Here is a 12846-nt window from a genome sequence, read left to right as displayed (position 1 = left end):
CATGGATTTTAATACCTACTCCAAATTTTTCTTTTGTTTCCTTTACTGCTTGCTCAATATACTGATTGAATAACATCGGGGAGAGGCTACAACCCTGTCTCACTTCTTTCCCAACCACTGCTTCCCTTTCATGCCCCTCGACTCTTATAACTGCCATCTGATTTCTGTACAAACTGTAAATAGCCTTTCGCTCCCTGTATTTTATACCTGCCACCTTCAGAATTTGAAAGAGAGTATTCCAGTTAACATTGTCAAAAGCTCTCTCTAAGTCTACAAATGCTAGAAACGTAGGTTTGCCTTTTCTTAATCTTTTTTCTAAGATAAGTCGTAAGGTTAGTATTGCCTCACGTGTTCCAACATTTCTACGGAATCCAAACTGATCTTCCCCGAGGTCCGTTTCTACCAGTTTTTCCATTCGTCTGTAAAGAATTCGCGTTAGTATTTTGCAGCTGTGACTTATTAAACTGATAGTTCGGTAATTTTCACATCTGTCAACACCTGCTTTCTTTGGGATTGGAATTATTATATTCTTCTTGAAGTCTGAGGGTATTTCACCTGTCTCATACATCTTGCTCACCAGATGGTAGAGTTTTGTCATGACTGGCTCTCCCAAGGCCGTCAGTAGTTCTAATGGTATGTTGTCTACACCCGGGGCCTTGTTTCGACTCAGGTCTTTCAGTGCTCTGTCAAACTCTTCACGCAGTATCTTATCTCCCATTTCGTCTTCATCTACATCCTCTTCCATTTCCATAATATTGTCCTCAAGTACATCGCCCTTGTATAAACCCTCTATATACTCCTTCCACCTTTCTGCCTTCCCTTCTTTGCTTAGAACTGGGTTTCCATCTGAGCTCTTGATATTCATACAAGTGGTTCTCTTCTCTCCAAAGGTCTCTTTAATTTTCCTGTAGGCAGTATCTACCTTACCCCTAGTGAGACAAGCCTCTACATCCTTACATTTGTCCTCTAGCCATCCCTGCTTAGCCATTTTGCACTTCCTGTCGATCTCATTTTTGAGACGTTTGTATTCCTTTTTGCCTGCTTCATTTACTGCATTTTTATATTTTCTCCTTTCATCAATTAAATTCAATATTTCTTCTGTTACCCAAGGATGTCTATTAGCCCTCTCCTTTTTACCTACTTGATCCTCTGCTGCCTTCACTACTTCATCCCTCAAAGCTACCCATTCTTCTTCTACTGTATTTCTTTCCCCCATTCCTGTCAATTGTTCCCTTATGCTCTCCCTGAAACTCTGTACAATCTCTGGTTCTTTCAGTTTATCCAGGTCCCATCTCCTTAAATTCCCACCTTTTTGCAGTTTCTTCAGTTTTAATCTACAGGTCATAACCAATAGATTGTGGTCAGAGTCCACATCTGCCCCTGGAAATGTCTTACAATTTAAAACCTGGTTCCTAAATCTCTGTCTGACCATTATATAATGTATCTGATACCTGTTAGTATATCCAGGGTTCTTCCATGTATACAATCTTCTTTCATGATTCTTGAAGCAAGTGTTAGCTATTATTAAGTTATGCTCTGCACAAAATTCTACCAGGCGGCTTCCTCTTTCATTTCTGTCCCCCAATCCATATTCACCTACTATGTTTCCTTCTCTCCCTTTTCCTACACTCGAATTCCAGTCACCCATGACTATTAAATTTTCGTCTACCTTCACTACCTGAGTAATTTCTTTTATGTCATCATACATTTCATCAATTTTTTCATCATCTGCAGAGCTACTTGGCATATAAACTTGTACTACTATAGTAGGCATGGGCTTTGTGTCTATCTTGGCCACAATAATGCGTTCACTATGCTGTTTGTAGTAGCTAACCCGCACTCCTATTTTTTTATTCATTATTAAATCTACTCCTGCATTACCCCTATTTGATTTTGTATTTATAACCCTGTAATCACCTGACCAAAAGTCTTGTTCCTCCTGCCACCGAACTTCACTAATTCCCACTATATCTAACTTTAACCTATCCATTTCCCTTTTTAAATTTTCTAACCTACCTGCCCGATTAAGGGATCTGACATTCCACGCTCCGATCCGTAGAACGCCAGTTTTCTTTCTCCTGATAACGACGTCCTCTTGAGTAGTCCCCACCCGGAGATCCGAATGGGGGACTATTTTACCTCCGGAATATTTTACCCAAGAGGACGCCATCATCATTTAATCATACAGTAAAGCTGCATGTCCTCGGGAAAAATTACGGCTGTAGTTTCCCCTTGCTTTCAGCCGTTCGCAGTACCAGCACAGTAAGGCCGTTTTGGTTAATGTTACAAGGCCAGATCAGTCAATCATCCAGACTGTTGCCCCTGCAACTACTGAAAAGGCTGCTGCCCCTCTTCAGGAACCACATGTTTGTCTGGCCTCTCAACAGATACCCCTCCATTGTGGTTGCACCTACGGTACGGCCATCTGTATCGTTGAGGCACGCAAGCCTCCCCACCAACGGCAAGGTCCATGGTTCATGGGGGGAGACATGTTACTCGATAAATAAGAATGAATCCACTCGCTTGGCAGACCACTCATCTTGCAGGCCTGACTGCTTGATGCCACAGTATGAGCAAGGCATGTGGGTGCCTCTCAAGCTTGCTATTACTAAATTACCATAAAATGTACGACTACAATTAGATTTCTTCGTTTTGGAACCTAACGATGAAAAATGGTTGAAATACGCAGTCACAAAAAGTTGAAACCCAAGTAATCTACTTGAGTCGACAGAAAGATCGATTACAATAAATCTGTTTGGAACATTCACATTTTACTCTTTGATGTGTTATATGTATGATAGTTTATGTTTTCTCCTTGATCTTCGTTATGTACATCGCTGAATAAATGGTCTCAAAAAATGTGTGTTCCTGGCAATATGGTGTATTGGGTATTTGATTAAAAGGTCAACTTTATAATCTCACAGAGGACTAATTAGAGTCAATATCTAATAGGAGAGATTAGTGAACTTTCCATACCGAAGAAATAATCTGATAAATCAAGGTTACATAATTTTCGCGTGTGTTCAACGTGTTGATATCGTATTTCTTTTATTTTTATTTTTATATTTTTTTTATTTTTTGTACAGAGAAACTTTCAAGATTTATTTGTTTAACTATCTGAACGTATTCAAGATTGCTTTGAGTTGACAGTCACTGTTTAATTTTGAAAAGTTGACCGGTATGGCAAACTACAGCAACTGGAAATTCACGATGGAAATGTACCTGAAACATGAGGGACAATGGGACACAATTGCTAGCACTGACGAAGATGAGAAGAATGTACAGAAAGCATGATCGAAATTAAGTTTATCTGTAAATTCATCTGTGTATCCAAAACTTTGTGGAGCAAAGACTGCTAAAAAAGCATGGCAAAATTTACAATCTGCATTTGAAGATAAGAGTTTATCTAGTTATATTGGCCTGTTACAACGCTTAATGTATGTACGATTGGCTTCTGAGAAAAATATGGAGGCGTATTTGTCGAAAATTATGTCACTTGCTCAACAAATTCGAAGCATTGCTAAGAAAATGGACGATGATTTCGTAGCTGCAATTATGCTAAGTGGACTTCCAGCAGATTTCTATCCCTTAATTATGGAAATTGAGAATTCGGGTGTCAAGATTACTAGTGATTTAATAAGTCAGCGATTAATTCAAGAATCGACGAAACGTCAGTTTGCATCCACAAATGAGACCATAGATTCGGCGCTGGCAGCTAGTAAGCAGGACACCAACACCAGAAGACGAATATCCAACGTGATGTGCGAAATATTAAGCCTTTTAAGTGTTATAAATGTCAGAAACCTGGTCACAAGGCGAATGAGTGTAGAACAAAGAAGAAACCAAATAAATGTTCAAATTCTGCGGTTGCAGTGATAACTGAAAACGAAACTGTGTTATTGGTTCTAACTGCATCTTCGCATCATAGTGATGGCTGATATGTGGATTTCGGGTGTTCACGACATATGATGAATCAAAGAGACTCGTTCAACACTTTCCAATCGACCACAGTTGCTAAAGTGACACTAGCAGATAATAGCAATCTTCAGGCTTCCAGAATGAGATTTTCACTCTGCAGAGGAGTGTGCGCTGATATGAAACTTCCTGGCAGATTAAAACTGTATGACGGACCGAGACTCGAACTCGGGACCTTTGCCTTAAGCAGGCAAGTGCTCTACCTACTGAGCTACCCAAGCACGACTGACGCCCCGTCCTCACAGCTTTACTTCTGGCAGTATCTCGTCTCCTACCTTCCAAACTTTACAGAAGCTCTCCTGCGATCATGCAGAACTAGCACTCCTGAAAGAAAGGATATTGCGGAGACGTGGCTTAGCCACAGCCTGGGGGATGTTTCCAGAATGAGATTTTCACTCTGCAGCGGAGTGTGCGCTGATATGAATCTTCCTGGCAGATTAAAACTGTGTGCAGGAGAGCTTCTGTAAAGTTTGGAAGGTAGGAGACGAGATACAGGCAGAAGTAAAGCTGTGAGGACGGGGTGTGAGTCCTGCTTGGGTAGCTCAGTCGGTAGAGCACTTGCCCGCGAAAGGCAAAGGTCCCGAGTTCGAGTCTCGGTCCAGCACACAGTTTTAATCCGCTAGAAAGTTTCTTAATTTTCAGGCTACTGGAGAAGGCGATGTTCATCTTCGAGTTACTTGTGACGCCAAGAATAAATAGATAACTGCTAATGATGGTGCGTATGTTCCAAGCCTTGCTTACAACCTACTGTCGGTTAGTCAGATGACAAGACGTGGATTGTGTATATTGTTTGACAATGTACCGTGCGGTGTATGCAATAAAAGTGATGTAATTGTTTCTGGAACACCAGTAGCAACTGCAACTCAAATAAATGGTATGTATCGATTACATGAAGTGCATCATTACGCAAATGTTGTAGAAATTGACAGTTATGAATTTTGGCATCGAAGATTGGGACATTTGAATCGTGTAAGCATGCATTTATTAAAAGAAAAAATTGCTGATGGACTGAACTGGACGAACTTCACTTTAGATCCGTGTATTCCCTGCATAAAATGTAAACAGTCTCGACAACCTTTTCCTAAAACATCAAGTAGAAGAGCAAAAGTTCTACTTGACATTGTGCGTTCTGATGTTAGTGTACCAATGAGCTTGGCTTCGTGAGCAGGCTCACGATATCTTCTCACTTTTACGGATGATCTGTCAAGAAAATATTTTGGTTATATGCTAAAATCAACAACAGAAGTCTGTGACACATTCATCGAATTCAAAGCACGAGTAGAAAATGAAACTGGTCGAAAAATCAAAATACTTCGAACAGACAGTGGAAAAGAGTTCGTCAATCGGCGCATGAAGTTATTTTTAAAGACTAATAGAATTCAACATGAAACAACAACTCCTTACTCGCCAGAATAGAATGGTGTTGCAGAACGCTTAAATCGGACAATCACTGAAAAAGCAAGATCAATGTTAACAGATGCAGGTCTAAGTAGAACATTTTGGCTGAAGCTGTAAACACAGCAATTTATTTGAAGAGTCGATCTTCAACAAAAGCTGTTAAGAATGTCACTCCTGAGGAATTGCGGAGTGGTATTTGTACATATACCAAAAGAAAAAAGGACCAAATTACAAGACAAATCTAAGGAACTTATCTTTGTTGGATATTGCGATGATTCTAAAGTATATCGTCTGATTGATGCAAATTCACCAAAGACGATTGTGAAAGCCCGTGATGTGCAATTCATCGAAAACTCAAAGTGCACTTGTAGAAACAGTATTCCAAACAGTAATCGTATGGACAGTCGTCAACTAGCGCCAGCACCTAACATCATTGAAGAGGCAACTGAACTGACACAACCTGCTGAAGTTGACAGAAATGCAGTTTATCTTGAATTAGCACAAAGTGACGCCGAGAAAACAGTAAATAGCAACGTACATAGTCATACGGAAGTTGCGCAGCCAGAAATGCAACCAGAATTAAGAAAATCATCACGTGAAAGAAAACCAAATACTAAATATTTTGAAAGGCACGGCAGATTTCCTTTCCCATCCTTCCCTAACCCGAGCTTGCGCTCCGTCTCTAATGACCTCGTTGTCGACGAGACGTTAAACACTAACCTCCTCCTCCTCCTCCTAAATATTTTAATGGTGATTTTGCTTGTCTTGCTTGCATTTCTGAAGAAAATTCGTATGAAGAAACAATGAATTGAGATGACTGTGAAAAATGGAAGGAAGCCTTAGATATTGAATATAAATCTTTACTTGAAAATGAAACATGGATTTTGGCTGATTTACCACCAGGGCGAAGGTAATTAATTAGAAATGGGTGTTCAAGGTGAAAGAAACGTCAAATGGTGAAATTGAACGTTATAAGGCTCGTTTTGTAGCGAAAGGTTATTCCCAAATACCAGGAATAGACTTTGATGAAACGTTCTCGCCTGTTGTTCGTCATTCTTCACCTCGCATCCTGTTAGCTTTATCAGCTGAATTTGATATTGACATTGAACACATGGATGTTCAAACTGCATTCCTATATGGTGATCTCGATGAAGGAGTTTACATTCGTCAACGTGAAGGCTACGTGAAGAAGGGGGAGGAGATGGAGGTTTGTAAGCTGAAGAAGGCAATTTATGGTCTAAAACAGATGTCACGCGACTGGAATACGAAATTAGATGTGACATTACATAAAATGAACCTAAAGAAGTCAGAATATGATTCTTGCATTTACTTAAGAATTGAGAAACAAAACAAACTCATTATAGCCGTTTATGTAGACGACTTGATCATTTTCTCTAATAGAAATAATAGGTGGAAGAAAGAATTGAAGAAAGGATTAATGAATCAATTTAAGATGAGAGAGCTTGGTGAATTTAGTTGGTGTCTTGGCACGAGAATAAAACGAAACAGGAAACAAGGGACGATTAGTATTGATCAAAGCAAATATGCAGCAAAAATATACAGGAAATTTGGTATGGTAGATTGTAGTCCGGTTGCATATCCATTTGAACCAGGTTCAAAGCTGCAAAAATGTGAAAATAAATTGACAGCAAGCCGTAGCATCACTACTGTATTTAGCTCAAAGCACAAGACCGGACATTGCATATGCTGTGGGGGTTCTAAGCAGATTCAATTCTAATTATAGGAAAATCCACTGGGAAGCGGTCAAACGAATTATGCGATACATTAAAGGCACAGTCAATGTAGGACTAACTTTCCGAAAAAGTGGAACGACTGAAATTGAAGGTTTCTGTGGTGCCGATTATGCATCAGACCTTCATCAGCGGCTATCAACGGCCGGCTATATCTTCAAGTTAGCTGGGACAGCAGTTTCCTGGACTTCAAACCGACAAAAAACCGTCGCTCTATCAACTACAGAAGCTCAGTATATGGCTCAATCGGCAGCAGCGCTAGAAGCGGTATATCTTCAAGGATTGACTCGTGAATTGTGTTTTACGCATAGTGAAAAACCAGTAAGTGCATGCTGTGACAATAGAGGTGCCATTGCACTGATTCACAGTGGTTTGCATCACGCTCGAACAAAACACATTGACGTGAGGCACCACTATATTCGTGAATTAATTAAAACAGGAAAATTCAGTGTGAAACCTGTAAATACCGACAAGCAGCAAGCTGATTTTTTGACAAAGGCACTGCCTAAAGGTAAACATCAGTGGTGCTGTCAAGCTGTGGGACTTTCAGAGTTCACGAATTGACATTTCGAGAACTTGTAGGGGTGTTGGGAACATTCATATTTTACTCTTTGATGTGATATATGTATGATAGTTTGTTTTCTCCTTGATCTTCGTTATGTACATCGCTGAATAAAGGGTCCCTAAAAATGTGTGTTCCTGGGAATGTGATGTATTGTGTATTTGATTAAAAGGTCAACTTTATAATCTCACAGAGGACTAATGAGAGTCAATATCTAATAAAATCACTGTTCATAGTACAATCGACATGTTCTTTAAGGATATTAAACAAACGAGTTGCTATGGAAACAGCGGCGCCAAAAGTGAATAACTAAACATTGTAGGCAATGTTTCGTGTCTGACATTAGTGCGACAACTTGTCATTCACGTGCCGTATCTGATTTAGAAAGGCACTTAAACACGAAAATGATTGGATATTATATATAAACTATACATTTTTAGAACCAGAAAGAATCACAAAATTTTATTAAATAAAAAAAATCCATTTCTTGCGCCCACATGACGTCGAGATCCACTTAAAGAAAATTGACACGTAATTATTGACAAAAAGAATGGTATAATTTTGAGATTGTTCAGAAGAAAAATCAAGTATTCAAACTGGCTTAAGTAACTACAAATATGAGTGAAAGCTGTGTAAAGTTCTCAATTAGAATTACAGGAAGGAAATTGTGTCCATGGTTGCTAAAACCGCAAAATTTTACAATTTGTGCAGTTGAATAGTTCCTTCTGAAAAGAATCCACTGACGTAGTTTCTTATCTGAGATTGCTAAATTCTAAAACGCCATGAGGTAGCTCGAATGAAAGAGTAAATTTTGAAGATTAGTCAAGCAATGGTGCACTCAGAGAGTCGTCCTTAGATCATAAAAACTTTTCTGCTCTAAGCTTGCTGTACTGGTCATCGTTTCAAAGATCGTAGAACAGCACTTTCAATATTCCAGAAAGAGGCAGCATCTGCTATGCTGCATTCTGTGAAATAAACATAGAGTAGGAATATCTATGGAGTGATCATTCGCATGCGTAGAACGGCTTTTTTGCCGCCAACTTCCGAGTCCAACTATCATGTGAATAATGAGTGTTTCAAGGTTTGTCCGCAAGAGCACTGCTGATTTTGAATTTTTCTCTAGAATAGACAGATAGCGCCCAAAAATTTCCGTAGTTTGTTCATCCGATTTATTAGTATCTTAACAACTTGCATTCGATACCTGGGATGAAGTTGGCTTATAGTTTTAATAGATAAATGTAAGAGAGTAGGAGACAACTCTCGCAGCTCAGACGTTGCATGAGGAAACTGCTTTGTAATAGGAGAAGAAGAGATAGACACAGCAATTTTTTTAGGTTTTGTGTTGCATTTGACTATCGGAAGAACGACATATTACATAAATTGTTCCAATTTTGTGCTGTTTCTTTAATTGGCACTTTATTACTTCGCTATATGTCTATCATGACGAGTTCGTTTCGGCATTTTCAAGTAATCCTGCAATGATGATACAATTTCTTTCGTAAAAATGTCCGATAAAAGTATGTTGCTTACATCTGTAATACAATATAGAATTTATGGCTTACATATATATTTATGCTTACTTGTTTTGCGTCTCAGGGTTTTGAAGTAACAAATATTACATATTGCATCCTTGAATATCTTTTTGATTACCTTCTCATGCTATCAGCCACGTTTATAATAGCATTTATATAGCACTTATATTTGTTTGACAGTTTTCTCCAGCAATGCTTATTATTCATGAGAATTTGGATGACAGGAGTGTTCATTTATGACAATGTCTGTTGTGATGAGTTTCCTATATCTTTCACAGCTGTGGTAGTTGTTATTACAACTTATCGTTATATTAGGAAACTTCATTGACCTTTTTTGTTCTAATTCCATTGTAAATTTAATTTGAGGATGCCAGCTGTTTAATTGTTGATGTCATTGTCATCACCTTCTACCATCTACATATCTATGACAGTAAATAACTGTGTTTAAAAGGTGCAAATTCGAACTGAATAGTTTCTTTTCTAGTGTATTAATACATATATCTACAGTTGCGCTGGCAATTCAGTTGTCCACTGCTACTGCATAAGTTTACTTGTAAATTTTATTTTCGCATTTAAAACAATTTTCTAGTGGAATCATTTCTAATAAGTTTATTATTTAGTGTGACTCAATGGTAGGTACCTTCCCATAGTGTATCAGGCTCCTCTTTATAATTTCTGTTGTTTCTGCTACTGGTATGTTTGTGTATAGGTTGCTTATATCAAACAAACTTTTCTTCCTGGGGAATTTTTATGTCTTTCATAGTGTGAACTAATGTCCTACAGTTTTCTAAAATGTAAATATAATTTGATCAGCAGCATATTCAGTTTGTTACTGAGAAAACAAGTAGGGCTGTCAGTGTAATAGATTATTGAATAGATTGTAATTCTCTGTGAATTTGTGTGTAGGGGTGGGGTTTGGGAATTCATAATAATTATTTTCTCAATCTATCAATATTGCATTAAATTTTTTTATTGTTTGTCTAGCTTTTGCCTTAAATCCGTTAGAGGGATTGCGTTATACAGTTGTGATGCTTTTACCTTTAACATGAAATTCATGTTTCATATTTCATCCTGTAATATATCGGTAACTCACCACAACACAATTTACCATAAACGATCACTCCTGTCCTCCAAATTCGCATTCTACTCAAATAATTTCTAAATAGACTTCCAAATATCTAATATTTATGTTCCGTGATAGTAAATTTCTCTTTTTCAGAAACACTTTTCTTCATATTAACAGTCTGTACTATGTGATCCCAGTGCATTGGCTATCATCAGTTTTTTTGTTGTATAAATAACCAAATTCATCTACTACTTTAAGACTCTCATTTACTAATCAAATTCGTTATCATCACCTAATTTCATTCGACTACATTCAATTACCATAGTATTACTTTTGTTAATGTTCATCTTATAACCCCTTTGTATGATACCAATCTCTCTTCTCAACTGATCTTCCAAGTACTTTACAATATCATCGATAAACAACAATGACTTATTTCTTATCCCTAAACGCTAATGCCCTTTCCATGTCCTTCCTTGGTTTCCTTCAGCGCTTGTTCAGCGTTCAGGTTGACTAACATGGCAGATTGGCAACAGCCTTGTCTTACTCCCTTCTCCGCTACACCTTCTCCTTTTCCCCTTTCATCTCATTAGACTCTTATAACTGCATTCAAACTGCTGCATAAATTTTAGGAATCTCATTGCTAGCTATATTTATTCCTGTTACCTTCAGAATTTCTAAGAGAGTATTCCAGTCATTTTCATTTATGTAATTATAATTATATGTTTATTGCCATGTATATGATTCGTGCTACAAAGTTCTTTCCAGGCAAATTTTTTCTTATTGGTGCTCCAGTTCTGACAAATTAGTGTATCATAGCCCACACAAAAATGAATGACAAGCATATATATTGGGACCATACTGACAGCGAAAAGGGCCATCTCTCCAGAGGCGTATGTCAGCAGCAGTTTGTAGGATCCATCCCTCAGTAGGCCCTGCAGGTCTGTGAAGGGCATCTTCAGCCGGTGGGTGGCCAGGGAGGCGGTGAGGGTGCCGCAATAGGCAGTGTAAACCACCATCGCAGACATCGACGCCACCAACAGAGAAGTCCGCACGCTGTCACGCCACTTCGTGTCACTACCCCCGCCACAACCTGTCACCCCATTGACAATCATAAGCAGTGTGAAGGCAAGCATGAAATGTTTTAAGAAGATATGCTAGGACGTGAGGCTTCCTGTTCATTGTTATAGTTTACGAGTAGTCATATTACTGTGTTAATTTAGGACAAAATTATGATAGCTAAGATCAAATGGGTATGATAGGTTCATGCATGGGAAGCAATTCGTGTTTCATGTGAGACTCCCAAAAATATAGCTCCTTCTTGGTCCATTCTGTATACTAAAGATGAACTGAGAGATCGAAGCAGTCATTGCGCAATTCTCTCGTCAATTAGACTGTGGCAGGCATTTCTGTACCCTACTGGTGTGTGATTCATTGTGGAGAAACGTTTTGTCGGAATTCACGTAATTAACTGGTTGTTGTTGTTGTTGTTGTTGTCTTTATTACTGAGACTGGTTTGATGCAGCTCTCCATGCTACTCTATCCTCTGCAAGCTTCTTCATCTTCCAGTACCTACTGCAACCTACATCCTTCTGAATCTGCTTAGTGCATTCATCTCTTGGTCTCGCTCTACGATTCTTACCCTCCACGCTGTCCTCCAATACTAAATTGGTGATCCCTTGATGCCTCAGAATATGCCCTACCAACCGATCCCTTCTTCTAGTTAAGTTGTGCCACAAATTTCTCTTCTCTCCAATTCTATTCAATACCTCCTCATTAGTTATGTGATCTACCCAACTAATCTTCAGCAGTCTTATGTAGCACCACATTTCGAAAGCTTCTATTCTCTTCTTGTCTAAACTATTTATCGTCTGTGTTTCACTTCCATATATGGCTACAGTCCATACAATTACTTTAAGAAACGACTTCGTGACACTTAAATCTATACCGGATGTTAACAAATTTCTCTTCCTCAAAAACGCTTTCCTTGCCATTGCCAGTCTACATTTTATATCCTCTCTACTTCGACATAATCAGTTATTTTGCTCCCCAAATAGAAAACTCCTTTACTACTTTAAGCGTCTCATTTCCTAATCCAATTCCCGCAGCATCACCCGATTTAATTCGACTACATTCCATTATTCTCATTTTGCTTTTTTTTATGTTCATCTTATATCCTACTTTCAAGACACTGTCCAATCCGTTCAGCTGCTCTTCAAGGTCCTTTGCTGTCACTGACAGAATTATAATGTCATCGGCGAACCTCAAAGTTTTTATTTCTTCTCCATGTATTTCAATTCCTATTCCGAATTCTTCTTCTGTTCCCTTTACTGCTTGCTCAATATACAGATTGAATAACACTCCCATCCCAACCACTATTTCCCTCTCATGCCCCTCGACTCTTATAACTGCCATCTGGTTTCTGTACAAACTGTAAATAGACTTTCGCTCCCTGTATTTTACCCCTGCCACCTTCAGAATTTGAAAGAGATTATTCCAGTCAACATTGTTAAAAGCTTTCCCTAAATCTACAAGTGCTAGAAACGTGGATTTGATTTTCCT

The 12846-nt window shown here is 38.6% G+C and overlaps 1 protein-coding gene across 1 annotated transcript in view; it reads right to left on the bottom strand.

Annotated features, from left to right (window-relative positions):
* The window catches only part of LOC124594471 (glutamate receptor 2-like), a 94995-nt gene that overhangs the window by 25031 nt on the left and 57118 nt on the right, over window positions 1-12846 (bottom strand). The window contains exon 6 of the mRNA XM_047132847.1: window positions 11151-11377. Coding sequence (XP_046988803.1) covers window positions 11151-11377 — 227 coding nt within the window. The remainder of the gene's footprint in view (window positions 1-11150; window positions 11378-12846) is intronic.

Source organism: Schistocerca americana, chromosome 2 (genome assembly GCF_021461395.2).
Source record: "Schistocerca americana isolate TAMUIC-IGC-003095 chromosome 2, iqSchAmer2.1, whole genome shotgun sequence".
In the NCBI taxonomy this organism is placed as follows: Eukaryota; Metazoa; Arthropoda; class Insecta; order Orthoptera; family Acrididae; genus Schistocerca; species Schistocerca americana.
This window is presented reverse-complemented; position numbering and strand designations above follow the sequence as displayed.